This window comes from Piliocolobus tephrosceles, chromosome 13 (genome assembly GCF_002776525.5).
Source record: "Piliocolobus tephrosceles isolate RC106 chromosome 13, ASM277652v3, whole genome shotgun sequence".
NCBI classification, from domain to species: domain Eukaryota; kingdom Metazoa; phylum Chordata; class Mammalia; order Primates; family Cercopithecidae; genus Piliocolobus; species Piliocolobus tephrosceles.
In genome coordinates this window covers 17,082,687-17,105,967 of record NC_045446.1, presented here as the reverse complement: position 1 = coordinate 17,105,967, position 23,281 = coordinate 17,082,687, and the positions used below count along the sequence as shown (strand labels likewise).

Sequence of the window (23,281 nt, the reverse complement as noted above, 5' to 3'; positions counted from 1 at the left end):
CCATGTTGACCATGCTGGTCTCAAACTCCTGACCTCAGGTGATCTGCCTGCCTCAGCCTCCCAAAGTGTTGGGATTACAGGAGTGAGCCACTGTGCCCAGCCCTGAGATCAGTTTGGGCAACACAGTGAGACCCCATCACCACAAATAATAAAAAATTAGCCAGGCATCGTAGCACACGTCTGTAGTCTCAACTCCTTGGGAGGCTGAGGTGGGAAGATTGCTTGTACCCAAAAGGTCGAGGCTACAGTGAGTCATGGTCATGCTGCCACTGCACTCTAGTCTAGGTGACAGTGAGACCCTATTTCCTAGAAAAAAAAAAGAAGAAAAGTAAAAAGAAGAAATGCCCTAAACATGCTAAACATGTAAATCTATAGAGTCAGAAAGTAGGTTAGTGTTTGCCTAAGGCTGGAGGATGATTGGGAGAAAACGGTGTCTTTGCTAATGGATATGGGGCTTATTTTGAGGGCAATGAAAATATTCTAAAATTAGGTCGGGTGCAGTGGCTCACGCCTGTAATCCCAGCACTTTGGGAAACCAAGGTGTATGGATCACCTGAGGTCAGGAGTTCGAGAGCAGCCCGGCCAACATGGCGAAACCCTGTCTCTACTAAAAGCACACAAAAAATTAGCCGGGCATAGTGGTGGGCACCTGTAGTCCCAGCTATTGGGGAGGCTGAGGCAGGAGAATTGCTTGTACCCGGGAGGCGGAGGTTGCAGTGAGCCGAGATGGCGCTACTGCACTCCAGTCTAGGCAACAGAAGGAGACTGCATCTCAAAAAAGAAAAGAAAATGAATCTTTTAAAACCACCAGATGGGCCAGGCGGGGTGGCTCATGCCTGTAATCCTCGCACTTTGGAAGGCCGAGGAGGATGGATCACCTGAGGTCAGGAGTTTGGGACCAGCCTGGCCAACATGGTGAAACCCCATCTCTACTAAAAATACAAAAATTAGCTGGGCGTGGTGGCATGTGCTTGTAATCCCAGCTACTTGGGAGGCTGAGGCAGGAGAATCACTTGAACCCAGGAGGCGGAGGTTGCAGTGAGCCAAGATCGTGCCACTGTACTCTCCAGTCTGGTGACACAGCGAGACTTTGTCTCAAAAACAAAACAAAAAAAAACAAAAAAAAAAAAATAGCCAGGAGTGATGGTGCACACCTGTAGTCCCAGCTACTAGGGAGGCTGAGGCAGGAGAATCACTTGAACCAGGGAGGCAGAGATTGCAGTGATCGGCCGGGCGCGGTGGCTCAAGCCTGTAATCCCAGCACTTTGGGAGGCCGAGACGGGTGGATCACGAGGTCAGGAGATCGAGACCATCCTGGCTAACACGGTGAAACCCCGTCTCTACTAAAAAATACAAAAAACTAGCCGGGCGAGGTGGCGGGCGCCTGTAGTCCCAGCTACTCGGGAGGCTGAGGCAGGAGAATGGTGTGAACCCAGGAGGCGGAGCTTGCAGTGAGCCGAGATCTGGCCACTGCACTCCAGCCTGGGCGACAGAGCGAGACTCCCTCTCAAAAAAAAAAAAAAAAAGAGATTGCAGTGATCTAAGATAGTGCCACTGCACACCAGCCTGGGCCATAGAGTAAGACTCTGTCTCAACAACCACAAACAGAAAAAAAAAAAACACCAGATGCCTGTTTCAGAGAAATATTTAAATATAAATAGGCCCACCGAGTGGCTCATGCCTGTAATCCCAGAATTCTGAGAGGCCGAGGCAGGTGGATCACCTGAGGTCAGGAGTTCGAGACCAGCCTGGCCAACATGGTGAAACCTCGTCTTTACTGAAAACAAAAATTAGCTGGGTGTGGTGGCATACACCTGTAATCCCAGCTACTCGTGAGGCTGAGGCAGGAGAATTGCTTGAATCAGGAGGCGGAGGTTGCAGTGAGCCGAGATCGTGTGACTGCACTCCAGTCTGGGCAACAGAGTGAGACTCCATCTCAAAACAAACAAACAACAAAAAAGTAAATAGCTGGCATTACAACCATCTACTTACCTTTTTGTAGGTTGCAGGTTTCATATTTGAGCTTTTCATAATTTTTTAATGATATATTAATACATTATAATGCATATTTTCCTATTTTTTCCTGCTATGTAAACACTGCTGTTTGGTCAGATGATGGAGGGAGCCGTGCCCTGGGACGGGTAGGGGAGGAGGAAGGCGACCTCAACCCAAGTCCCCTGTTCCCCCTGGGATCAGGCCCTCACCCAGGTAGCTCCTCCGTTTGAAACTCTAAGCCTTTCCACTCTCCTCTTCAGGGCTACCCTGCACACAGCCTCTTCCTTGTCTTGTTTTCCCTTTGGTGGGGTCCACCCGCACCTAAGGTCACTGCCTCCTTCTCTGGTCGAGGGTTGGGGGGAGTGTCCTTCCTGCCCTCCTCCCCTGGGGTCACACCCCTTCCCTCGGAGGAAGGAGGTCACCGGCCACAGGCGGGGGCCTCAGTTTCCCACGCTACGGGGCTCACACGTGTCTGGCCCGCGACGCGCTCTCCCTTGGCCGGGGTCTCAGTTTCCCGCCCAGGTGTCCTCGGTCCCTCCCCCGAGGCCGCCGGGCCCTCCTCCAGAGCCCCGCGGCCCGCCCCGGGGGCTCCAGGCCAGCCCCGCCGTCACCTGGTGCGAGCCCGCGAGAGGCCTGGTGCAACTGGCAGCCCTGCCCCGGCACCGCCTGCTCTTCTCGCGGGTCCAGACCGCGAGCGCGGGGGCCGATGGGTTGCCGCTGCGCCGGGCCGGGTGGCGCGGGATGGCGGCCACCGCGCTGCTGGAGGCCGGCCTGGCGCGGGTGCTCTTCTACCCGACGCTGCTCTACACCCTGTTCCGCGGGAAGGTGCCGGGTCGGGCGCACCGGGACTGGTACCACCGCATCGACCCCACAGTGCTGCTGGGCGCGCTGCCGTTGCGGAGCTTGACGCGCCAGGTGAGCCAGGCCGGGGAGCCCAGGCCCCTGCCCCGTCCCCGCCTTTCCGTATCCGTCGGGCCGCTGGGGTCCCCACCGTCTTTGCTGAGCCACCTCTTTGCCTCGGCAGCTGGTACAGGACGAGAACGTGCGCGGGGTGATCACCATGAACGAGGAGTATGAGACGAGGTTCCTGTGCCACTCTTCACAGGTGAGGGACCCGGCCGCGGGGCAGGCTCGGGGGCCCGCTCCCCTCGCCCACCGCCCTGGGCCTGGCACGGCTAGACAAGTTTGGGGGAGGTCATCATGCCCCAGAGCCAGGCGTCCCAAGCTGCTTTGCCTCCGGTCTGGTCCTCTAAACGGCACCTGGAGGTAGGCTAGAAACTGTGAAAGTCGTTTATTTAAAAGTTCAAGTTGGGCCGGGCGCGTGACTCACGCCTGTAATCCCAGCACTTTTGGGAGGCGGGAGGAGGGGGCGGGCAGATCACTTGAGCCCAGGAGTTCCTGACCAACCTGGGCAACATGGCGAGGCCCCCATCGCTACAAAAATACAAAAAGTAGCCGGGAATGGTAGCGTGCGCCTGTAGTCCCATTTACTTGGGAGGCTAAGGCAGGAGAATCATTTGAGCCGGGGAGGTGGAGGTTGCAGTGAGCCGACATCTTGCATTCCAGCCCAGCCTTGGGCGACAGGAGTGAAACAAGTCTCAAAAAAAAAAGTGCAAGTTGACAAAGTCTGATTTCTCCTTTGTGAAAGAATGTAATGTATTCTTATTTCGGTAACCAAAATCAGAAATTAAAATTGAAAGGCAATTTTCCTGTGCCTTCCTGATTTCATTCATTCGTTCTGCACTTTGACCTCTGAGTATGGGTCAGCATTCCCAGTGTTAAGGATTCCAGCTGAAGGCCCTGCCAATTATAAGACGAAAAGCACCCCCTTAACACGTCCCCCTCCCCACATTTTTCATAAAACTGTAGAGTTAATTTGGCTCTGATTTGGGGGAATTTTTAGTCATGTTAGAAATCATGGTGGAACTACAAAGTTCTCTCATAACAAAGTTTAGACCTAAAGCATAACTTTCATTAAATGTGACTGGCTTGTTTGTGGAATCTTCCACAATGGTTATTAGAAGATGTTATCTGGCCGGGTGTGATGGCTCAAGCCTATAATCCCAGCACTTTGGGAGGCCGAGACGGGCAGATCACGAGGTCAGGAGATCGAGACCATCCTGGCTAACACGGTGAAACCCCGTCTCTATTAAAAAAATACAAAAAACTAGCCGGGCGAGGTGGCGGGCGTTTGTAGTCCCAGCTACTCGGGAGGCTGAGGCAGGAGAATGGCGTAAACCTGGGAGGCAGAGCTTGCAGTGAGCCGAGATCTGGCCACTGCACTCCAGCCTGGGTGACAGAGTGAGACTCCATCTCAAAAAAAAAAAAAAAAAAAGATGTTATTTACAATGTGATTAAAAATGTTGCCCTATCTTTATAGTGTTTGGCATCTAATAGCACTAAACAATTATCTTTCTCATTTGTTTTACTGATATAGCATGATGAAGATACTATTATTTCAACCTGAGGATTTTTTGAAACCTTAAAAATATTTGTGACTTGGCTGGAAATATTTGTGACTTGGCCAGGCGCGGTGGCTTTGACGCCTGTAATCCCAGCACTTTGGGAGGCTGAGGTGGGTGGATCATGTGAGATCAGGAGTTTGAGATCAGCCTGGCCAAAATGGTGAAACCCCATCTGTACTAAAACACACAAAAAAATTAGCCGGGTGTGGTGGCAGGCGCCTGTAATCCCAGCTACTCAGGAAACTAAGGCAGGAGAATCGCTTGAACCCGAGAGGCAGAAGTTGCAGTGAGCCGAGATTGCACCAGTGCACGCCAGCCTGGGCGACAGTGAGTCTCCATCTCAAAAAAAAAAAAAAAAATGCTGACCTTCATTCAGAACCATAAAGTCTCCGATACTCATTATTAAGAGGTTAATAATAAGAGTAGCTGGAGGATATCTGAAGTCTTAAAGCATAAAGTTTGCCCAGTTGCCAGAGACCTTATTTCTATTTCTTCTTTTTTTTTTTGAGACAGTCTCACATCTCACTCCATTGTCCAGGCTGGAGTGCAATGGTGCAATCTCAGCTCACTGCAACGTCTGCCTCCCAGTTCAAGTGATTCTCCTGCCTCAGCCTCCCAAGTAGCTGGAATTACAGGTGCCCGCCACCATGCCTGGCTAATTTTTGTATTTTTTGTGGAGATAGGGTTTCGCCATGTTGGCCAGAGTCATCTCGAACTCCTGACCTCAGGCGATCCACCCACCTTGGCCTCTCAAAATCTGGGATTACAGGCATGAGCCACCACACCTGGCCACTTATTTCTTCTTTGTAAGTGATGACATTGCACTAATGAAGGTCAGTGCATTGTTTTAATTTTTTTTTGTTTTCCAGACGGAGTCTTGCGCCTGGCCCATTGTTTTAATTTTAAAATGATAACCCTATTTTCTACCATGTGCTTCCTCAAAAAAAAGTGGTAAAAAAAGAGGAGACTTATGGACAGAGAAATAGAAAGCCCTGGCAAAATATTGTACTCCACATCTGCCGCTGAATCACTACACAGGTGCCAAAATTATATAAAAAAAGTTACACTGGCTGGACCTGGTGGCTCATGCCTGTAATCCCAACACTTTGGGAGGCTGAGACAGGAGGATGGCTTGAGGCTAGGAGATTGAGACCAGCCTGGGCAACATAGCGAGACCCCCATCTCCACACAAAAAAATAACAAAATTAGCCTGGCACAGTGGCGTGCAGCTGTAGTCACAGCTACTCAGGAGGCAGAGGTGGGAGGACTGCTTGAACTTAGGAGTTTGAGGCTGCAGGGAGCCATGATTGCACACCACTGCTCTCTGACCTGAGTGACATAGCAAGATCGTGTCTCTAAAATAAGATATGTATATTTTTGGAGATGTTGTTTTTCTCTTGTCACCCAGGCTGGAGTACAATGGTGTGATCTCTGCTCACTGCAACCTCTCTCTCCTGGGTTAAACAATTCTCCTGCCTCAGCCTCCCTAGTAGGTGGGATTACAGGCATCTGCCACCACGCCTGGCTAATTTTTGTATTTTTATTAGAGACAGGGTTTCACCATGTTAGCCAGGCTGGTCTCGAACTCCTGACCTTAGGTGATCTGCCCACCTCGGCCTTACAAACTGTTGGGATTACAGGCATGAGCCACCATGCCCGGCCGAAATAAAATGTTAAGATATTTGCAGCTGAATTTTTTGCAGCTAAAATATATATAGCTAATATTTTGCAGTTAAATATTCAAGTATACAAAGGGTAGTTTAAGAACACTTTACCTGCTGGTGTGGAGGCTCACACCTGTAATCCCAGCACTTTGGGAGGCTGAGGCGGGCGGATGACCTGAGGTTAGGAGTTCGAGACCATCCTGGCCAACATGATGAAATCCCGTCTCTACTAAAAATACAATTAGCTAGGCTTGGTGGCACGTGCCTGTGGTCCCAGCTACTCAGGAGGCTGAGGCAGGAGAATCGCTTGAACCTGGGAGGTGGAGGTTGCAGTGAGCTGAGATCACACCACTGCACTCCAGCCTGGGCAACAGAGCGAGACTCTGTCTTAATAAAAGAAAAGGAACACTTTAAATCTTGGACATAATTCTAACTCAGCAGCATAGCTGTTGTTTGATGAAAAACCAACTATGTAGGCCAGCCATTTTAAATACATTTCTGTCCTCACCTGGAATGGGGAAAAAAAGCATTTCTGTAAGAAGTTTCTATTTTAGAAAACAGGAAACAGTGTATTCCCATTGTAGTAAACCCTGAAACTTCCCTGTTGCTTTGCTGCCTCTTAGGAGCCCCTTATCATCCCACCCACATCAGGTTTTTTTCATTCTTTTTCATACTGGTGGACCTGGTTCCAGGAGTGGAAGAGACTAGGAGTCGAGCAGCTGCGGCTCAGCACAGTAGACATGACTGGGATCCCTACCTTGGACAACCTCCAGAAGGGAGTCCAATTTGCTCTCAAGTACCAGTCGCTGGGCCAGTGTGTCTACGTGCATTGTAAGGCTGGGCGCTCCAGGAGTGCCACTATGGTGGCAGCATACCTGATTCAGGTACAAAAGTTCTTTCTGGGCTGGGCATCGTGGTACATGCTTACAATCCTAGCATTTTGGGAGGCTTGAAGTGGGAGGATGGCTTGAGCCCAGGAGTTTGAGACCAGACTGGGCAACATGGCAAAGCTGTCTCTACAAAAAATACAAAAAGTTAGCTCGGTGTGGTGGTGTGCACCTGTAGTCCCAGCTACTTGGGAGGCTGAGATGGAAGGATCACCTGAGCCCGGTAGGTAGAGGCTGCAGTGAGCCATGATTTGTGCCACTGCACTGCAGCATGGCCGGCAGACTGAAACCCTGTCTCAAAAAAATAAAAATAAAAAATCTTTCTGGTCCCATTTATAGCAGATTTCCAGAACTTCAATAGCATGGTCTACTGGTGGGCCTTGTTGGAAAGAGCTGTGTGCTTGATTTCAGGCTGTTGGAAGGTGGCGTGGTATGATGGAAAGCACCTGAGCCTTGTGACAGACTAACCTGGGGCTCTGCCGCCTGCCAGTGAGGATCAGCAAAAGTGACTAATACCTAATGCTGTTTTCTCAAACTAAATGTATTATGAAGTTTAAATAAGAAATTACATCAAGTGCTGGCCTACAGCGGGCACTCTAAAAATGGAGTTGCAAAAGATATTCAGCAAAAGGCTAGACACTTGTTCTAATACCATGTCAGGGAACAATACTGTGGATAATAGTGCTGATCATTTTCAGCTTTATAGTACTCAAGTTTCTTCAAGTATTCCAGAGTAAAGTTCTGGATATTAGTTTCTGGAAACAGGCCCCAAACTAGATTCTGCCTATTAATTTGTCATGATTGGCAGGTGGGATGCTTTAAAAATATTTAGGAGAAGCAAATACCCTGTAGTCCATCATCATTTTGTAACCTGAGTTACAAAATGGCTCCCACAGAGCACTTTCTAAGTCATGTGAATAGCTAAGTTTGGCCTTGTGTTACTGTGGACTAGTGTGTATGTAGTTGAACAATACTAAAATTTTGGTCATAAGGAGTCTGCTGGAATCAGGGTCTCAGGAGGGTATTTTGCACCAAGTGAGAATTGAATTAGCAAGCTAGAAATCTGTTATTTTCTTGGTTCTGTTCAGTTCTAAACCAATGAGTATCCTTAGGACATGTTAAGCCTCCTATTTAAATTATGAGTACTTGTTTTTCTAGCCATGGTGACAAGTTGCATAAAAATATCTACTGCAGGCCGGGTGCGGTGGCTCACGCCTGTAATCCTAGCACTTTGGGAGGCAGAGGCGGGTGGATCACGAGGTCAGGAGATTGAGCCTGGCTAACACGGTGAAACCTCGCCTCTACTAAAAATACAAAGAATTAGCTGGGCGTGGTGGCGGGCACCTATAGTCCCAGCTACTCGGGAGGCTGAGATAGGAGAATGGCATGAACCCGGGAGGCGGAGCTTGCAGTAAGCCGAGATAGCCACTGCACTCCAGCCTGGGTGACAGAGGGAGGCACTGTCTCAATAAAAAAAAAAAAAACAGCAAAAAAACATCTATTGCATACTTGTTCCTAGTTCTTTTAACCAAAAGCCCAGCTCGGAGAGAATGTGGAGTAGGCTGAGGCAGTCTTGAACTTAGGACCTCAGCTTCTCATGTGCAACTTTCTTTTTCTAGGATTTGGCAGAGCAAGAATTGGGTAGAAAGACTGACTTTCCACCTGGCCTGTTGCATAGTATTGAGAGACTGGCTGACTGCAGTGGTTACAGTACTCTCCCATTTATAATACAAGGAGCATGATTTTTAATGCCTCCAAAATGGAGTTTCCAAAGAAATGAAACTCTCAAAGTCCTTTAGCACCTGCTTATGTGTCAAGGGCACGTTGACACCTGCTTCTTTCTCAACCCTGTACTTCAGGTGCACAGATGGAGTCCAGAGGAGGCTATAAGAGCCATCGCCAAGATCCGGTCTTACATCCACATCAGGCCTGGCCAGCTGGATGTTCTTAAAGAGTTCCACAAGCAGGTTACTGGAGGGGCAGCAAAGGATGGGACTTTTGACACTTCAAAGACATGATGTATGTGGATTAGAAAGAACTCAAGACACTCCTGCTTGATACAGAATAAAAAATGCTTAACAGGACCAACAGGGCTTAAGCCCAGACTTGACATAACTGAAATGTGCCAATGGGTAATAGGTAATTTTGCTTTCTCTGTCTTGTTTCGTTTTCTTCAAATAACACTGTTGTGTGGCTAGGAAGGAAAAGATTTAGTGTGGCTTGTATTCATGGGATACAGGACAGGGATGGGGCCATCTTCTTTTCTTGAATAGAGCTAAAGAAGTATTTTAACAAAAATCTATTATGTACCTAATATTGTGCCTAATATAGTATTTAGCACCACAACTCAAAAGACTTAGCACTAGAAAAAAGGAAACTCAGCTCTGGCTCTTTGCCACTGTCAGAATCTGAGTCACACTGGCCCTGTGGAGGAGGGATCCTGTCTGGCGAAGTGGGAGCATGGGCTGCAGTCAGGACTGCTGCAGACGGAGCCATGTGGTGGTACGTAAGGAGTCCCCCTGAGGGAATGAAACACCCTCACCTCTTCAAAGTCACCCCTTCGGAATTCAACACAGACACACACATCCCTTCAAAAACTTTTATTTGTATCAACACTTCCTAGCTCTTGACTTAGCTTAGAGCTTTTAAAAGAGCAGACACCTTATATATTTGAGCTTGAAAAAGTTTCTGCTATTAATCAGAAATAATCATTTCTATTTTCTGGCTTATCCCTTGGAATAAGCCAAAAATAAAACCAAAGTTACATTTCTTGACAGATGGATGAGAAAAGAATAGAAGGAACGTCCTGAATTCTAGAGTTGACTCTTGCTGGTGAAGTGTACCTTCAGCTTAGTCCATTCTCCTAAGTTAAGCCTGAAGGAAAACTCTTAACACCTAATTCTTTGTGGAAAAATGATCAACTAGCCCTTTCATAGGCTATAGAACAAAAGTACAATTGGGTATCTTTCCTTATGTCCTGGGATCAGGGGTGCTTATATTTAACATTGATCAGGTAAAGAGGAGAGGCTGTGCCTAAGGTCTGAGAAACAGCTTGCTTTAAGCAAGCTGTGGTGAGGCACACAATGACTAGGGGGTGGCAGAGAACAGGCTGGCCTACTGTCAGTTCAAGCAACCAGCTGAGCAGCAGCAGTCTAAAAAGCCCCAAACAGAACACCTCCATGGGTTCAGGGAAGGGCTGAGGCACTGCCTTTCTAGTATGTGCCAAAAAATACATTACTCTGAATTGGGGCCCGGGGGACTTTTGAGTTTGGATGGGGAGGGAAAAGGAGTGAGCAGCTCTCCTCCCCTCCCCACAGCCTTAGGCCAACACAAACTGCAAATTGGTAAGCAGCACCTTAATACCTCTTGTGACAGTTACGGCTGAAGTGGCAGGGTCAAGCTTGTAGGTGTTGGCATCCCCCTTTTTATATCGGTCCCGGAAGACATAGATGCTCCCGTTACAGCTGGCAATCTTCCAGAGGGATGGGGCAGAGCTCCAGGCCTCAGGAAGGCAAAGCCGGGTGAAGCTGTCTAGCAAGGGATTGTAACACACCAGGGAGTCCCCTTCAGCCACGATGAACACCAGATCTTTATGCACAGCTGCGTGCATGTGGCCTGCAAAGGGCAGCACATAGGGCTTCACATGGCATTTGTCTGTCTCTGTGTCAAAGCACTGGATGAGTCGGGAAGGTTTGGTAAAGAAGTCCAGATCATTCTCCTCCCCCCCCAGTAAGTAGATGATCCCGTTGAGGTTGGCACCAGCAGCCCCTGACACAGCCACCTCTAGCTGGGTTGTCTCTGTCCACACATTATCACCTACACGATAATAAATGACTGCATTGGAGAGGGTATCTTGTAGTGTCTTGCCACCCAGTGAATATATGGCATCTTTCCCGGGCACAGACACCAGGGTGTGCTGGAGCCGGTCCCGAGGCAAAGGAGCACACCACTCCCAGTCAACGGTGGCATTGTTGCACTTCCACATGCGCCGTGGGATGGACCCTCCCACCACATACAAGTCTCCACCATGCTTGCAGGCCGCAGTGATCTGGTGGCACAAGCTGTTTTGGCCACTTACACTGATGGAGTCATCTTCTGCACAGTGCAAGGAGACAGCCAACGAGTGGGTACGAGATGACTCTTTCCCAATCAGGTAAATGTGTACATTCTCCCCAATTTCCTATTGGCAAAATTAAAATTATATGACAGCTGTTAAGTTCTAGGCTAAGGCTCTGCTAAGACACATATCCTTAAGATCCCGGACTTCACACTTGTACCTAGCTTTAACATACTACTCTCTAATTACTGTATGGCATCCAAAGTCACTTTCTTTGAGGCAATTTATGCCGGGAGGAGAATCTTGTATTCACCCTTGTAACTTTTAAAATTCTCATAAGCTGGTGCTTTGGACAAAGGGTGATTAAGATTGTTAACTTGGGCCGGGCACGGTGGCTCAACCCTGTAATCCCAGCACTTTGGGAGGCCGAGACGGGCGGATCACGAGGTCAGGAGATCGAGACCATCCTGACTAACATGGTGAAACCCCGTCTCTACTAAAAACTACAAAAAACTAGCCCGGCGAGGTGGCGGCGCCTGTAGTCCCAGCTACTCGGGAGGCTGAGGCAGGAGAATGGCGTGAACCCGGGAGGCGGAGCTTGCAGTGAGCTGAGATCCTGCCACAGCACTCCAGCCTGGGTGACAGAGCGAGAATCCCACTCAAAAAAAAAAAAAAAAAAAAAAAAAAAAAAAAGATTGTTAACTTGATGAAAGTAGTTCTCAAGGAACTTTGAAAGCTCATAGATTGGTGGTTCTGGGGTTACAAAGACATCCTTCTCCCCAGCTTATATCAACTTCAAGCCAGAGATGACTTATTCAAAAAAATAATAAATAAATATAAAAAATTTAAGGCTGGGCGCGGTGGCTCAAGCCTGTAATCTCAGCACTTTGGGAGGCCAAGACGCGCGGATCATGAGGTCAGGAGTTCGAGACCATCCTGGCTAACACGGTGAAACCCCGTCTCTACTAAAAAATACAAAAAGCTAGCCAGGCGAGGTGGCTGGCGCCTGTAGTCCCAGCTACTAGGGAGGCTGAGGCAGGAGAATGGCGTAAACCCGGGAGGCGGAGCTTGCAGTGAGCTGAGATCCGGCCACTGCACTCCAGCCTGGGCGACAGAGCGAGACTCCGTCTCAAAAAAAAAAAAAAAAAATTAAAAAAACAGAGATGGCCAGTTGCGGTTGCTCACACCTGTAATCCCAGCACTTTGGGAGGCTGAGGTGGGCAGATCATCTAAGCTCAAGAGTTCGAGACCAGCCTGACCAATATGGTGAAACCCTGTCTCCACTAAAAATACAAAAATTAGCTGGGCGTGGTGGTATGCGCCTATAGTCCCAGCTATTCAGGAGGCTTAGACAGGAGAATTGCTTGAACCCGAGAGGTAGAGGTTGCAGTGAGCTGAGATCCTGCCATTGCACTCTAGCCTAGGCAACAGAGGGAGACTCTGTCCAAAAAAAAAAAAAAAAAAAAAGGCAAAAACGAAAACAGAGATGACCATTCATAACCTGGCCATCAAAAAGAGGCCAGGTTAGGTCAGGCGCATTGGCTCACGCCTGTAATCCCAACACTTTGGGAGGCCAAAGCGGGCAGATCACCTGAGGTCAGGAATGAGACCAGCTTGGCCAGTATGGTGAAACCCGTCTCTATTAAAAATACAAAAATTAGCTGGGTGTGGTGGTGGGCGTCTGAAATCCCAGCTACTTGGGAGACTGAGGCAGAAAAATCACTTGAACCCAGGAGGCAGAGGTTGCAGTGAGCCGAGATCATACCATTGCACTCTAGCCTGGGTGACAAGAGCGAAACTCCGTCTCTCTCTCTCTCTCTCACACAGACACACATACACAAACACAAAGAGGCCAGGTTAGGCCAGGCTAGGCCAGGCACAGTGGCTCACACCTTGGGAGGCAGAGGCGGGCAGGCCATCTGAGGTCAGGAGTTCCAGACCAGCCTGGCCAATGTGGTGAAACCCCATCTCTACTAAAAAATACACAAATCAGTCAGGCGTGGTGGCAGCACCTGTAATCCCAGCTACTTGGGAGGCTGAGGCAGGAGAATCACCTGAAACTGGGAAGTGGAGGTTGCAGTGAGCTGAGATTGCACCACTGCACTCTAGCCTGGGCGACAAAGCGAGAATTGTCTTAAAAAAAAAAAAAAAAAAAAAAAGAGGCCAGGTTAACTGATGGCGAGAATGCATGGAGAGTATGCAGTCTCAACAATCAAGAGATTTGCCTTACCTTCAAGCTTGTCCTGAGTGACTCTGCAAAAGCCTCTCTTTCCTCTTTATTAAAGTTAATCCAGGCTTCTATTGCCTCTGTTGGGTTCTGAGAACATGGAACTCCATCTGTGAGAGCCAGAGGAAAGGCATGGTCAATGACAATCCGAAAGAGAAATTCAGAGTAAGGGACTTTAAAGATGTGAACCACCTTATTAGACTACTGCTGGGCATGTGTATGTATGTACATGCATACATACACATACACATGAAATTAACCTGAAATTGCCCTTTTTTGGGGGGGGGGCAGGGTCTCACCCTGTTGCTCAGGCAGGAGGAATGCAATGGCACAATCACCATCACTGTACCTCAACCTCCTGGGCTCCAGCAATCCTGCTACAGCCTCCCGAGTAGCTGGGACTACAAGTGTGCACCACCATGCCTGGCTAATTTTCTTATTTTCTCTTTTTTTTTTTTTTTTTGAGACGGAGTCTCGCTCTGTTACCCAGGCTGGAGTGCTGTGGCAGGATCTCAGCTCACTGCAAGCTCCGCCTCCCGGGTTCACGCCATTCTCTTGTCTCAGCCTCCCGGGTAGGTGGGACTACAGGCGCCGCCACCTCGCCCAGCTAGTTTTTTGTACTTTTTAGTAGAGACGGGGTTTCACGGTGTTAGCCAGGATGGTCTCGATCTCCTGACCTCGTGATCCGCCCGTCTCGGCCTCCCAAAGTGCTGGGATTACAGGCTTGAGCCACCGCGCCCGGCCTTTTTTTTGAGATGGGGTCTTGCTCTGTCACCCAGGCTGGAATGCTATGGCCCGATCTCAGCTCGCTGCAAGCTCCGCCTCCCAGGTTTACGCCATTCTTCTGCCTCAGCCTCCCGAGTAGCTGGGACTACAGGCGCCTGTCACCTCGCCTGGCTGGTTTTTTTTTTTTTCTATTTTTTTAGTAGAGACGGGGTTTCACTGTGTGAGCCAGGATGGTTTCGATCTCCTGACCTCGTGATCCGCCTGTCTTGGCCTCCCAAAGTGCTGGGATTACAGGCTTGAACCACTGCGCCCAGCCTGTGCCTTGCTTTTTTTTTTTTTTTTTTGAGGCGGAGTCTCGCTCTGTTGCCCCAGCTGGAGTGCAGTGGCCGGATATCAACTCACTGCAAGCTCCGCCTCCTGGGTTCACACCATTCTCCAGCCTCAGCCTCCGGAGTAACTGGGACTACAGGCGCCGCCACCTCGCCCGGCTAGTTTTTTGTATTTTTAGTAGAGACGGGGTTTCACCGTGTTAGCCAGGATGGTCTCGATCTCCTGACCTCGTGATCCGCCCGTCTCGGCCTCCCAAAGTGCTGGGATTACAGGCTTGAGCCACCGCGCCCGGCCAGTGCCTTGCTTTTTTAAGTCAAAATGGATGGCTCGATATGCTCCCATCTGCCATGGAAGCAACCTACTAAGCTATAGAGCTCACACCTTTTTTTTTTTTTTTTTTGGGTGGGGGGTTGCTCTGTTGCCCAAGCTGGAGTGCAGTGGCACGATCTCGGCTCACTGCAACCTCTGCCTCTGGGTTCAAGTGATTCTCCTGCCTCAGCCTTCCTAATTAGCTGAGACTACAGGTACCCACCACCACATCCAGCCAATTTTTGTATTTTTTTGTGGAGACGGGATTTCACCATGTTGGCCAGGGTGGTCTTGAACTCCTGACCGCAGATGATCCGCCCACCTTGGCCTCCCAAAGTGTTGGGACTACAGGCGTGAGCCACCGTGCCTGGCCAACCTCACACCTTAAGTATGGTTATATCTCACTTGCGGGATTAGGATTGTTTCCTGACGTTGGCCCATCACTAAAAAAGTGTTTAGTCTTAGATATCTTACCTCATCACCAATTTACATAGGTAAATAGACCCACCGGGACATCCAAAGTACAGGAGAAATTAGAGTATAATACAAATCACTCCTCAGTACTTTTGTGTGGTTAAGTGTTGTGCTTTAATTTTCCTGGCTTCTTCCTCTAATGCACTGTGTCTCTGACAGCAATTACACTGAATCTCAACTCAATCTTTCTCAGCAGGTTATCTCAGTAAGAATGCAGGAATAATAATGTAAACTAACACCAGGAAGCATGAGGGTTCCTTTCTCCTAAACTAGAACATTCACTGAACATCACAGCCAAGTAACTGGGTATGGTGTGTCCCCTCCCTAAACTTACCCGAGATGATATCTGTGAGGAGGTGGTGAGGCAAGTGGAGAAATTCCTCTGTATTCTGCAGCTGGGCCAGGTGGGTCTTGGCACAGTGTTTGGCAGCAGTATAGAGCTCAGGATCACTGTGCCGATCTGCCAGCCACATCACCTGAAGGCAGTTTCCCACTTGCACTGTGCGGGCCAAAAACCGAGAGCATTCCTCAAAGAGAGATGTCAACTGATACATGTCTGACACCTCATAAATTTCCTGCAACTCCTCAGCTCGAAGTTTCACAGTCCCATGGTAGATATAATCAACCAGGAGCTGGAAAACAGACTCACTGACATCCTGCAGCACAATCACCCGGTTGTGGGCCTCCTTCAGGTTGGAAGTGAACATGGATCGGAAGAAGCAGCTCTGAGCTGAGAGGACCAGCCGATGGAGCTGAAACTCCCGGCCTTCCACCGAAATGGTGACATCAGCAAAGAGCTCCTCCTCTAGACACAGTTTCATGATGCCTTGAGCCACACGGCCTGAGTGTGACCGATCTTTGAAAGTGTAGTTCACAAAGTAGTTCTCATCCATGGATGCTCCAGGCTCCTCTGGTGATTCCATGCTAACCAACTTCTCTCTCTGCCAGCTGTCTGCAAAGCAACACCATCTTGAGTAACTTGCGGAATTCACAGCCATAATCTGTGAATCCAACTGTCCAACTCAGGGAGGGAAACGGAAGAAGTGAGAGCAACGTGGGTCCAGATTGGCCTTAGTCCTGGCCCTGTCCATGATGTCCCTGACGCTATCCTTTAACCAAACCTGGCTTCGTTCTCCCGAGTGGCACCACTCCGCTAATGAAATCAATAAAAGTTCCAACTCTGGGTGTTTTCCTGAGAAAACACGGAATAATTCCGTTCCATGATATTAACAAAAGACTTGGGATTTAGGTCAATATATGAAAGCAAAGGGCTGGGGGAGGCCTGTGACCGTAAAAGCCTTACTAACCAAATAACTGGGGCATAAAACTAGTGAAGTTCGGGGCAGTAGAATCAGACAAAAAGGACCCCCTCCCGCCCCGGCGTAGTGGCCAGGTCCTCTCCTTCCCCGCGCATGGAGGTAAGACGCTCCATATGAGGCCTAGCCTGGGATGTACGTCAGTCTCACATTTGCTCTCTTCTGAGCTACTTTCCTCGCTCGCTTGAAAGACTCCCTATGGCTGCGTCCCACAACTCAAGTCCAGCCGCCCTCAGGCCGGGGCACTGGGAGGCCCATCGCCCTATGCAACGTCCCAGCTCCACCTGGAGTCGCCTGGGAAACCGTCGCCTGGGAAACCGTTCTTCCCACTCAGGCCCGCCCGCCCTCGTCAAAAGCTTGGCTGAGAGAGCGGGGGAGGGGTGTGTAGTGCAGAACCCAGAACGCCCGCCCCCTCCCCTCCTCTCACCCGTCTGGTTCTTCAACGTCCTCGCCTTCTCTTCAGGCTCTGCCACACGGAGCTAGGACCACGCTCACCTCACGGTTTCCCTACCTGCCTGTCTCGCTTTCTCACCTGCGTTCCCTCCTTTCATCCCGGAGCCCGGAACCTCTGCTTCCGGCTCCACGTCCGCCCGGAAGAAGATCTGCTGCACACTTCCGCTTCCGGTCCGTGCCCTTGGGGCTCCGTGTCCTGCTGTCTTTCCGTCCGCTGCCTAGTCTGCGTCTGGGTAACATGGCGGCGGCGGCGGCAGCAGCTAGGCTGTGGTGGCGTGGAATCGTGGGGGCCGCGGCGCTGACCAGGGGTGAGAGGGGCAACTAGCTGAGACCGGGGTCAGGCGCAGCGGCGTGCCCAGTGCAGAGAGCTCTTCAGGCCTTACTCCGCGCGTCTGTGCCTTTTATCTCCCTGTGCAGGGGCTGGGCGAACCTCAGTTCTGTTGCTGCCGGTGAGGCGGGAGAGCGCCGGGGCCAACACGCGCCGTGAGTATGTGCTGGCAGCGCTCTTCCCTGAACTGTCGGCGGGGCCCCCTAGGTGCCTGTCCTTGCCCTAGGATGCCCTTCCCTGCGTCTTCCTGGCAAATCTTGGAGAGCTGACTGCGGTGGTCTTCACCCTGCATGCAGAATCGAGCCCTCCCTGTACCCTTAGGCCTCTCTGTTATGGCCCTGATTGTCCCTTGTCCTTTTCAATGGTCCCCTTTTTGTCTGATTAAACTGTCAGCTCTTTGAAAGCAAGCAATGTGCCCTTTAGTCCTCAGAGCCCTGTAATAATAGTACCTCACGTTAATTGAGTGCTTAATGTGTGCCTGGCACCTCGCTAAGCGTTTTAGTGAATGATCTTATTTCGTCCTCACAACAGCCTTATGGGGTAGATAGTATCTTACTCTTCTTACTATAGATCAGGAAACAGTCCAAAGAATGAAACTGCCCAGGGTCAGAGACCTAGTGAATGACAAAGTAGGCCTGCCTGCTGCCAGAGGCAGGAAAAGCTAACCATCATTCCGTAGCTTGTGATGTGTGAGTGCTCAGTGGTTTAGGGTTGCATGAATGAGTATGTACCTATTATGTTACAGTCAAGATGCACGCACTGGGAGTTAGGAGACCTAGCATTTTCCCTTTTCTGGGCCTCAGTCTTCTCATTGATACAAAAAAAAAAAAAGTAGGTTTCAAGGAGACAGTCTGTGAGGGCTCCTCAAGCCCTGAATTTCTTATCTTGAGAACCTGGTATAAACTTACATGCTAAGGAGTTACAGAGAAACAAAAGTTCTGGTTCCCACCCTCAAACAGCTCGTAGTCTGACAGGAGAACTGAGACTACTGCTTTGGCAGAAATGCAGGCAACGTGAGGGAAGAACTGTAATTTTGAGAAGAGGTGAACACCCCAGCTGCTATATTAAGAGTCTTTCTGGGGCCGGGCGCGGTGGCTCAAGCCTGTAATCCCAGCACTTTGGGAGGCCGAGACGGGCGGATCACGAGGTCAGGAGATTGAGACCATCCTGGCTAACATGGTGAAACCCCGTCTCTACTAAAAAATACAAAAAAACTAGCCGGGCGAGGTGGCGGGCACCTGTAGTCCCAGCTCCTCGGGAGGCTGAGGCAGGAGAATGGCGTGAACCCGGGAGGCGGAGCTTGCAGTGAGCTGAGATCCGGCCACTACACTCCAGCCTGGGCGACAGAGCGAGACTCCGTCTCAAAAAAAAAAAAAAAAAAAAAAATCTTTCTGAGGACTGTGTAGTTAAGGTGGCACTTTCCCCAAGTTTTCATCATTCTATTCCCTGGAAGGGAAACCTTTCACATGCACCTTTCTCAGGGTGCTGCAGGGAGCCTTTACTGGATTTGACATCCCTTACAAGCCCAAGAGACTGGATACAGGGCTGGCTTTTGCCTTCTCCATTTCTTTGTTAAATTTGCCTTTTCCTTCCAGCCACTGTCAGACCACGGAATGATGTGGCCCACAAGCAGCTCTCAGCTTTTGGAGAGTATGTGGCTGAAATCTTGCCCAAGTATGTCCAACAAGTTCAGGTAATACGTACCACTGTTATTTGGGCCTGGGCCAAGAAAGAACCATGTTCTCAGGGCATGTGGGAGTGGGCAGACTGGTCCATCCCAACCTTGGACTGTTCCCTCAGCATTAAGCCAGGTGACTCCAGCTGAAGTTAGCTATTCCCTCAGTAGCTCTTTGTTCCCTCTCCCCTCCCGTCCATGTGTACAGGTGTCCTGCTTCAATGAGTTAGAGGTCTGTATCCATCCTGATGGCGTCATCCCAGTGCTGACTTTCCTCAGGGATCACACCAATGCACAGTTCAAATCCCTGGTTGACTTGACAGCAGTGGATGTCCCAACTCGGCAGAACCGTTTTGAGGTCAGTCGGGAGATTTGAGAAGGTTTGGGGGGTAAGGGTATTAATTTCAGTTTGTAACAAACAATAGAGCACAGCAGTTAAACTGGGACTTCAGAGTCAAGTAGATCTCAAGTTTGGATCTTGGTTCTGCCACTAAATGGCCACGGGACCTCAGATAACTCAAATATTTTGTTTAATCTTTCTTTTTTTTTCACCGAATCTTGCTCTATTGCCAGGCTGGAGTGCAGTGGCGTGATCTTGGCTCACTGCAACCTCCGCTTCCCGGGTTCAAGCTATTCCCCTGCCTCAGCCCCCTGAGTAGCTGGGACTACAGGTGCATGCCACCACACCTGGCTAATTTTTTGTATTTTTTTAGTAGAGACGGGGTTTCACCATGTTGGCCAGGATGGTCTCGATTTCCTGACCTCGTGATCTGCCTGCCTTGGGTTCCCAAAGTGCTGGGATTACAGGCATGAACCACGGTACCTGGCCCTTGTTTAATCTTTTTGAGCTTTCATTTTCTTTTTTTTTTTTTTTGAGACGGAGTCTTGCTCTGTCACCTGGGGCTGGAGTGCAGTGGCCGGATCTCAGCTCACTGCAAGCTCCGCCTCCTGGGTTCACGCCATTCTCCTGCCTCAGCCTCCCGAGTAGCTGGGACTACAGGTGCCCGCCACCTCGCCCGGCTAGTTTTTTGTATTTTTAGTAGAGACGGGGTTTCACTGGGTTAGCCAGGATGGTCTCGATTTCATGACCTCGTGATCCGCCCGTCTCGGCCTCCCAAAGTGCTGGGATTACAGGCTTGAGCCACCGCGCCCGGCCAATATGAGCTTTCTTTTTCTTATCTGGAAAATAAATATAAAGCTGCCCCTATCTTATAGAATGGTTGTAAGGATCCAATGAGATAGTTCAAGTAAATTGTTAGCACACAGTAAGTTTTCAATACATTTAGCTATTAATATTTTACTGATTATCTACTGTTTGCTAGACTCTGGGATGGAGAGAGAAATAACATGAAGTATTTGTCCTCCAGGAGTCCCCCACACTCTAGTGAAGGAGAAAGATACCTAAACAGCTTACTGTAGTAACATATAATACAAAGGATATTAGAGGGATGCTTTAAGAAAGCAGGAGGGGCACTTGGCCCTGTCTGGGAGGCTTCTTTGAAGAGAGAAAATGTTTGTGCTGAATCTTAACACATGAGCAGGAGACCAGGAATTAGCCTTGTGAGGTGGACCAGGGAAATATTCCTGACAAAGGGAATAGTATGAACAAACACAGGCATGCTGACATGCTAAGCTACAGCTGTGGCCTGGGCCTTTGGAAGTAGTTGTAAGCATAGGAGAATCTTGAGGATTTGAGGTTCAGAATACACAGGGCAGAACTCTCCCAATCAGGGACTCCCATCTCATCCCTCCAGATCCTTCTGTTCTCCCTAGATTGTCTACAACCTGTTGTCTCTGCGCTTCAACTCACGGATCCGTGTGAAGACCTACACAGATGAGTTGACACCCATTGAGTCCGCTATCTCTGTGTTCAAGGCAGCCAACTGGTATGAAAGGGAGGTGAGTTACCAGGTATGGTGGACCTGCCTCTGGGCTAGAGTTGCAGAACTGGTTGAGACTATGGGATGCCACGTAGCCCCTTTCCCTGTTGTTGGTCTTGATGGATTGGCTGTTTGAGGGGGTCTCTTTCCTAGATCTGGGACATGTTTGGAGTCTTCTTTGCTAACCACCCTGATCTAAGAAGGATCCTGACGGATTATGGCTTTGAGGGACATCCTTTCCGGAAAGACTTTCCTCTATCTGGCTATGTTGAGGTAGGAGCCTTGGAACTGGGACAGCAGTCTCAGGGAGGGACTTGCAGGGAACTCAGGGAATCCCTGGGAATGGCAGGAAATGCGGTCTGTGGATTGTGGTGGTTTAAGAGCATGGGCCCTGGATTCAGATCCTAGTTTCATTTTTGTAACCTGGGGCAAATTACTTGGTTTGACTAACTTAGCTTTCTCATCTTAAAATGGATAATAATAGCACTTAACTAATAGATTTGTGACAGGCATTAAATAATGTATGTGTAGGCTCACGCCTGTAATCCCAGCACTTTGGGAGACAGGAGGAGTGCTTGAGTCCAGGAGTCCAGCCTGGACAACATGGTGAAACCTCATCTCTACAAAAAAATAGAAAAATTAACGGGGCATGGTGGTACATGCCCATGGTCCTGGCTGCTCAAGAGGCTGAGGTGGGAGGATCACTTGAGCCTAGGAGGCAGAGGTTGCAGTGAGCCAAGATCATGCCACTGCTCTCCAGCCTGGGTGACAGAGTGAGACCCTATCTCTAAATAAATAAATGTTGTATGAAGCCTGCTGTATTGTAAAGGCTCAATTGATGCTATGTGTGTGTGTCAGGGTCTCACTCTGTCACCCAGGATGGAGTGCAGTGGTGCGATCATGGCTCACTGCAGCCTCCACCTCCAGGCTCAAGTAATCCTCACACTTCTCAGCCCTCCGAGTAGCTGGGACTACAGGTGTGCACCACCATGTCCAGCAAATTTTTGTATTTTTTGTAGAGATGGGGTTTCTCCATGTTGCCCAGACTGGTCTCAAATTCCTGGGCTCAAGCCATCTGCCCACTTCGGCCTCTCAAAGTGCTGGGATTACAGGCGTGAGCCACCGCACCTGGCCAGTGCTATCCATTATTGTAATGATAATTTTAATGATCAAGGCAGCCTTGAGGACATAGTCTGTCCCTAAAACCTGAAAGTAGAGGATTATTTTACCCTGCCCTGGCTCTCTGGGAAGGCAGTGACGGGGAAGACACCAAATGTTTAGCCCTTAAAAATTGCCTCTGAGGTGGGACCAGTAATGTGAATAAAGAATTTCAGTGGTGCTGCAGGTTGTTTATTTGCAGGAAGATAGTGTGTAATATTATTACTCATGAATTTTATAGCAAAGTAACTGTTTAGAAATGCTGAGATGTGGTGCTCCAGCCCTGCTCCTTTAGTCCCCAGTCACTCCTGCTGTGTTAGTGCTTTGCATGCTCCTATTTCCCTCTTAGGCTACTTCTGGGCAGGGCTTATCTCCCTCGCTTCTCCCTTTCACCCCACTCCTGCTATCTGCCTCACCTGGATTGCCTCTTCCCTCTGGCACCTGATGATCCTGACCTCATCCATTTGATCCCCCAGTAACAAGAAAAGCCATGTCAAATGTACCGCTTTATATCTGGACAGTGAATATGCCAAGGGCCCAGGGCCAGAGGTTGTGTATCTGCCAGTTTAGGTTTACTCTTTTCAGCCACCCACTACTCTAATCCTGGGCAGATGCTTACCATTATCTTATAAGAGTGTGTGGGTGGGTGAGCAGTCAGTTGGGAGCTCCTGATGCAGGAGTGGTGAGCAGGGGAGTCTGACTGGTGCTGGCAGGGCATGAGAGGTATCCTACATTTTGGAATCTCACACTCTAGCTGGTTGGGATGTGATCTGATGGGTAACACAGGTGTGGATGGAGACTTATTAACAGAGGCTGGGACAGGAGTCAGTAACGAAGAGGAACTGGGCCGGGGAAGTCATCCATAGCCTCGTGAAAAATAGGCTCCTTTGTAGCTATAATAGGGACTTCCTTAGTGCTCAAGCCTGCCTTTTGCTCCTGCAGTTACGCTATGACGATGAGGTGAAGCGGGTGGTGGCAGAGCCGGTGGAGTTGGCCCAAGAGTTCCGCAAATTTGACCTGAACAGCCCCTGGGAGGCTTTCCCAGTCTATCGCCAACCCCCGGAGAGTCTCAAGCTTGAAGCCGGAGATAAGAAGCCTGAAGCCAAGTAGCTCCAGGGAAGGCATGTGGATCCTAGACAGCGCCAAATAATTGAGTGTCGGTGTAAATAAATTCCTACTTAGACTCAACAATTCGTGTGCGCTTGTAATGGGGAGAAATGATGTTTGACTGGGGCACAGGCAGGCAGGAGTGTTTCCCTGCTCCCTTAGAGAGACACTACTAAACCAGGGAGTCTTGTGGGTTTTTTTGTTTATTTTCTGAGACAGTGTCTTGCTCT

General features: G+C 49.5%; 3 protein-coding genes across 8 annotated transcripts; 2 read left to right on the top strand and 1 right to left on the bottom strand.

The window, feature by feature from the left end:
• Window positions 1-2,363: 2,363 nt before the first annotated feature.
• Window positions 2,364-10,862, top strand: PTPMT1 (protein tyrosine phosphatase mitochondrial 1). 2 transcript variants are annotated; one of them, XM_023215625.3, is made up of 4 exons: window positions 2,364-2,910; window positions 3,020-3,100; window positions 6,817-7,008; window positions 8,871-10,862. In XM_023215625.3, exons 1-4 carry the CDS (start codon window positions 2,737-2,739, stop codon window positions 9,027-9,029), a joined length of 606 nt encoding a protein of 201 aa, XP_023071393.1. In that variant the 5' UTR covers window positions 2,364-2,736; the 3' UTR covers window positions 9,030-10,862. The 2 variants fall into 2 exon arrangements, with proteins under 2 accessions (XP_023071393.1, XP_031792590.1); XM_031936730.1 differs by lacking the exon at window positions 6,817-7,008 and having other exon boundaries at window positions 8,871-9,325.
• On the bottom strand, window positions 9,597-17,065 carry KBTBD4 (kelch repeat and BTB domain containing 4). 5 transcript variants are annotated; one of them, XM_023215621.2, is made up of 4 exons: window positions 16,878-17,065; window positions 15,469-16,086; window positions 13,299-13,405; window positions 9,597-11,191 (listed from the first exon to the last, which is right to left on the bottom strand). In XM_023215621.2, the coding sequence occupies exons 2-4, from the start codon at window positions 16,055-16,057 to the stop codon at window positions 10,331-10,333; spliced, it is 1,557 nt and encodes a 518-aa protein (XP_023071389.1). In that variant the 5' UTR covers window positions 16,058-16,086; window positions 16,878-17,065; the 3' UTR covers window positions 9,597-10,330. The 5 variants fall into 5 exon arrangements, with proteins under 5 accessions (XP_023071389.1, XP_023071390.1, XP_023071388.1 ...); XM_023215622.2 differs by having other exon boundaries at window positions 15,469-16,082; XM_023215620.1 differs by having other exon boundaries at window positions 16,983-17,059.
• NDUFS3 (NADH:ubiquinone oxidoreductase core subunit S3) lies at window positions 17,058-23,132 on the top strand. Its single transcript, XM_026454094.2, has 7 exons — window positions 17,058-17,211; window positions 17,321-17,386; window positions 18,827-18,924; window positions 19,115-19,264; window positions 20,680-20,805; window positions 20,940-21,059; window positions 22,887-23,132. The coding sequence occupies exons 1-7, from the start codon at window positions 17,142-17,144 to the stop codon at window positions 23,052-23,054; spliced, it is 798 nt and encodes a 265-aa protein (XP_026309879.1). The 5' UTR covers window positions 17,058-17,141; the 3' UTR covers window positions 23,055-23,132.
• Window positions 23,133-23,281: the final 149 nt, after the last annotated feature.

What these genes read in the sequence shown, in the direction of transcription:
- PTPMT1 (XM_023215625.3), top strand. Translation starts at nt 2,737, where the DNA reads ATGGCGGCCACCGCGCTGCTGGAGGCCGGCCTGGCGCGGGTGCTCTTC. An exon ending in TCCTGTGCCACTCTTCACAG is followed by an intron (nt 3,101 to 6,816) that starts GTGAGGGACCCG and finishes ACCTGGTTCCAG; the next exon opens with GAGTGGAAGAGACTAGGAGT. An exon ending in TGGCAGCATACCTGATTCAG is followed by an intron (nt 7,009 to 8,870) that starts GTACAAAAGTTC and finishes CCTGTACTTCAG; the next exon opens with GTGCACAGATGGAGTCCAGA.
- KBTBD4 (XM_023215618.1), bottom strand. Translation starts at nt 16,132, where the DNA reads ATGGCTGTGAATTCCGCAAGTTACTCAAGATGGTGTTGCTTTGCAGAC. An exon ending in CCTCACAGATATCATCTCGG is followed by an intron (nt 13,406 to 15,468) that starts GTAAGTTTAGGG and finishes TGGCTCTCACAG; the next exon opens with ATGGAGTTCCATGTTCTCAG. An exon ending in CACTCAGGACAAGCTTGAAG is followed by an intron (nt 11,192 to 13,298) that starts GTAAGGCAAATC and finishes TTTTGCCAATAG; the next exon opens with GAAATTGGGGAGAATGTACA.
- NDUFS3 (XM_026454094.2), top strand. Translation starts at nt 17,142, where the DNA reads ATGGCGGCGGCGGCGGCAGCAGCTAGGCTGTGGTGGCGTGGAATCGTG. An exon ending in CGCCGGGGCCAACACGCGCC is followed by an intron (nt 17,387 to 18,826) that starts GTGAGTATGTGC and finishes TTTTCCTTCCAG; the next exon opens with CCACTGTCAGACCACGGAAT. An exon ending in CCAACTGGTATGAAAGGGAG is followed by an intron (nt 20,806 to 20,939) that starts GTGAGTTACCAG and finishes TCTCTTTCCTAG; the next exon opens with ATCTGGGACATGTTTGGAGT.